Source organism: Telmatherina bonti, assembly GCF_933228915.1.
Source record: "Telmatherina bonti genome assembly, chromosome: 22".
Classification (NCBI taxonomy): Eukaryota; Metazoa; Chordata; class Actinopteri; order Atheriniformes; family Telmatherinidae; genus Telmatherina; species Telmatherina bonti.
The window spans coordinates 32,680,573-32,683,786 of record NC_136631.1 but is presented as its reverse complement, the minus strand read 5'-3'; the positions used below and the strand labels follow the sequence as shown (position 1 = coordinate 32,683,786).

Sequence of the window (3,214 nt, the reverse complement as noted above, 5' to 3'; positions counted from 1 at the left end):
CGGTATATACCGTTTCTTTTAGGCCATCTGCATATTTTCTGTTTAAACGATACTGTTCTTGGTGCTTTCTGAAGCTAAATATTAACTTCTGCGGTAATCAAGCTATGTTCAGGCAACGGTAGAAAAAAAATGTCTATGAACATAAATAGCATAAATACAAACTATCTCAATCATTTACAAAAATACACATCTATCAAGTCAACATGTGTTTACATGAGCCACAGTGCGAAGTCGGTCAGAAACCAGGAGAGGCCTGTCCTCTTCCAAACCAGTGTCAAACTTTACTGCATTTCTTTTCAAACAGAGCAAACCGTTCACGGCAGGGAAGCGTCATCACGGGGGGTTGTTGGTTTGAGGTATTGAAGGCGTCACAAAGGCAACTTTGGCAGGTTTGTGTCAACACAGAAAACGTTTCAGTGGTCGTGATGAAGTGGAAGCATTTGGCAGGGAGGATGTAACGAGCTCAGCTTGGGAAAGTCAGAGAACAGAAGAATATCTAGGAATATCAAATCTACGTTAAAATCTCGGACATGAAACAAAGGTGTAAAATATTAAAAAATATTAGAAAAAAACTGGAAAGGTTGCTTGAGATGGAGCTCAGAGAGCTCGGCAGGAGCTTTGATCTCATTCTGAGGGGGAAAAAACCCCACAAGTGCTCATTGTTTTGTCAAAGTCAAATGAAGCGTAAGGAAAATGTTTCGTGTTTTTTTTTTTTTTTAATCTCTCTGGTACGCTGATCAGGGAAGGAAGTGTGTTTCTGATGCTTCAGCTCAGCCTGACCGCGTGCATGTGTGTGTTTTCCTTCGTCTTGTTGGTTTTTGCAGAGTTTGCATGTTGGCCAAGCGGCTCCTATAGCTCAGTTCCGTCCCGGGGATAAATCAAACTGTTGACGCTGAAGCTGTTGTAGAAGTGACCGTTGAACTGTCCGCTCTGCCCGCCGCCAAACGTGTTGTAGTACACTCCACGGTTGAAATGCAAGCCTTCGCCGTGCTCCGACGCGCCGCCGTCTTGGTTGGGGTGGTACGGGCTCAGGGCAGTTATGTTCCTGTTCGACAGCTCGTTCACCAGTCCGAGGGACCCCTGCCGGCTGGGGGCCCCCGAGCTGAGCGCAGACATGTTGCTGTAGAAGCTATTAAAACACGGAGTGCTGGAGGCCACCCCCGGCGGCGACGAAGACGAGCTTTTGTGGTTGTCGTTCATTGGCTCTATCTCTGGAGAGGAAGGCCCCAGAAGCTGTGGACTGTCTGCGGGCTTCAGAGACGCGGTCGCCGTCGGCCTGCCGTCCTCAGCCTTCATGGCCGCCGCCGCCGCCGCCGCCGCCGCCGCCGCTCCTCCCACGCTGCTGGTATCTGAACGTCTTTTCCTTTTCCTGCGGAAATTCCCGTTGTCAAACATCTTCTCACAGTTTGGGTCCAACGTCCAGTAGTTCCCCTTTCCTGCAATCAAAAACATAAATGAATGAATGAATGAATGAATGAATGAATGAATGGATAACTAACTAACTAACTAACTAACCAAATAAATAAATAAATATAATTTTGTATAATTTAATTTTTTTACATATAAAACTCACCTGATAAAGGTTGTAAATACTATATTTTCTAATTTTGTATTTAATTTGATTTTTTATTTTTTCACATTTTAAAGTTTTTATGTTTAACCCTTTATAGGGCACACAATAAAATACCTTGAAATTTGAAATTTTAACCTAAAATTGTCCTTCTGGTATGTACCAAGACCTCCATCCTGTTGTTACAGTGTGTAATATATATATATATATATATATATATATATATATATATATATATATATATATATATATATATATATATAAATTTAAATTAAATATAAAAGAAAACAAAGTAGTCAAAATAGTCACTTGCCCTATAAAGGGTTAAACAAAAGCCTTAATTGATTTTTATCACTTGTTTTCTTAGGAAATACGATTAATATTCTAAAATACTTGTAAAATATTTTGCACAAATTACACAAAAGGTTATTGTAATATAACCTGTGTTTCCCCAGAGAGATTTAAGGAACACTTGAACACGTGCTCTATATTTATGAAGAAAACGGTAATTATTGATAAATTAATTGAAAACAAAACAAATTTATACCAACAGAATTTAAATCAAGATGGAAGTTTAATCTAAAATGATTCTCAATGAAAATACTGTAAAATCTGAGAGAATAAAAGATTAAATCGAAAATAATCAGCTGTAAAAATCACTGTTTAGTAAAACTGATCCGTTTTACTATGAAATCCTACAAAAACACAATTAAAGCCTTAAAGGTTTGTTAGGTATTATAATCCTACAGTTACTAAATGCAGTTTAACGTGGCTTTTATGAGTATTTCCCTTTTTCCAAGTTGCCTGAACCATGTCCTCCTCACCTGGATCGTCCTCGTCCCGCGGGACCTTCTTGAAGCAGTCGTTCAGAGACAAGTTGTGCCGGATGGAGTTCTGCCAGCCGGCTTTGCTCTTCTTATAGAAGGGGAAATTGTCTGCGACGTACTGGTAGATCTGGCTCAGGGTCAGCTTCTTCTCGTGCGCGTTCTGGATGGCCATGGCGATGAGCGCGGAGTAGGAGTAAGGCGGCCGGACCAGCTTCAGCAGCTCCTCCTGGCTGGCGATGGACAGCCAGCCCAGGTCGGGGCCCCCGAAGCCAGGTGAGCTGGATAAGAACTGCCGCTGGGAGCCGTAGGAGGGCGGGATGAACGGCGCCGGGTTGCTGCCGTGCAGGTACGACGCGGAGGAGTTGACGCCGGGCCCGTTGAGCCACAGGTACGGGTTTGGAGACGAGGCGTAGTCCTGGAGGCCGTAGCCAGCAGGTCTCTGTGCGCCCTGGAGGCTCTGCTGGTGATACATGCTGCTGAAGTTGTCGCAGTAGACCGCGGCCATGTCCTCCTGGACGCCTTTAGGTGGGAGAGAGCCGACTGTGGGAGAGGTGTGCTGGTGCTGGGACTGGTGCTGGTGATGGGACTGAGGGTCGATGGAGTTCATCACTCCACGCGGGAAATCCCAAAAGAAACGCTGAAGCCGTTTTAACGTGGTAGCAACAAGTGTCAGAGAGGATGGAGGACTTTTGGAAGCTTTAATACTATAAAGCATCGACAGGAGCCACATCCAGGCTGCAAATGATTCCCAGCAGCCAATAGGCACACGCAGGGGGCGTGGTCACGCTGAACGAGGCGGAGGTCAGAGGCTGAAGCT

General features: G+C 44.4%; 1 protein-coding gene across 1 annotated transcript; it reads right to left on the bottom strand.

The window, feature by feature from the left end:
• Window positions 1-849: 849 nt before the first annotated feature.
• foxi2 (forkhead box I2) lies at window positions 850-3,004 on the bottom strand (the record flags this gene model as incomplete). Its single annotated transcript, XM_079262047.1, has 2 exons — window positions 850-1,436; window positions 2,395-3,004. 2 exons carry the CDS (start codon window positions 3,002-3,004, stop codon window positions 850-852), a joined length of 1,197 nt encoding a protein of 398 aa, XP_079118173.1.
• Between the last annotated feature and the right edge of the window lie 210 nt (window positions 3,005-3,214).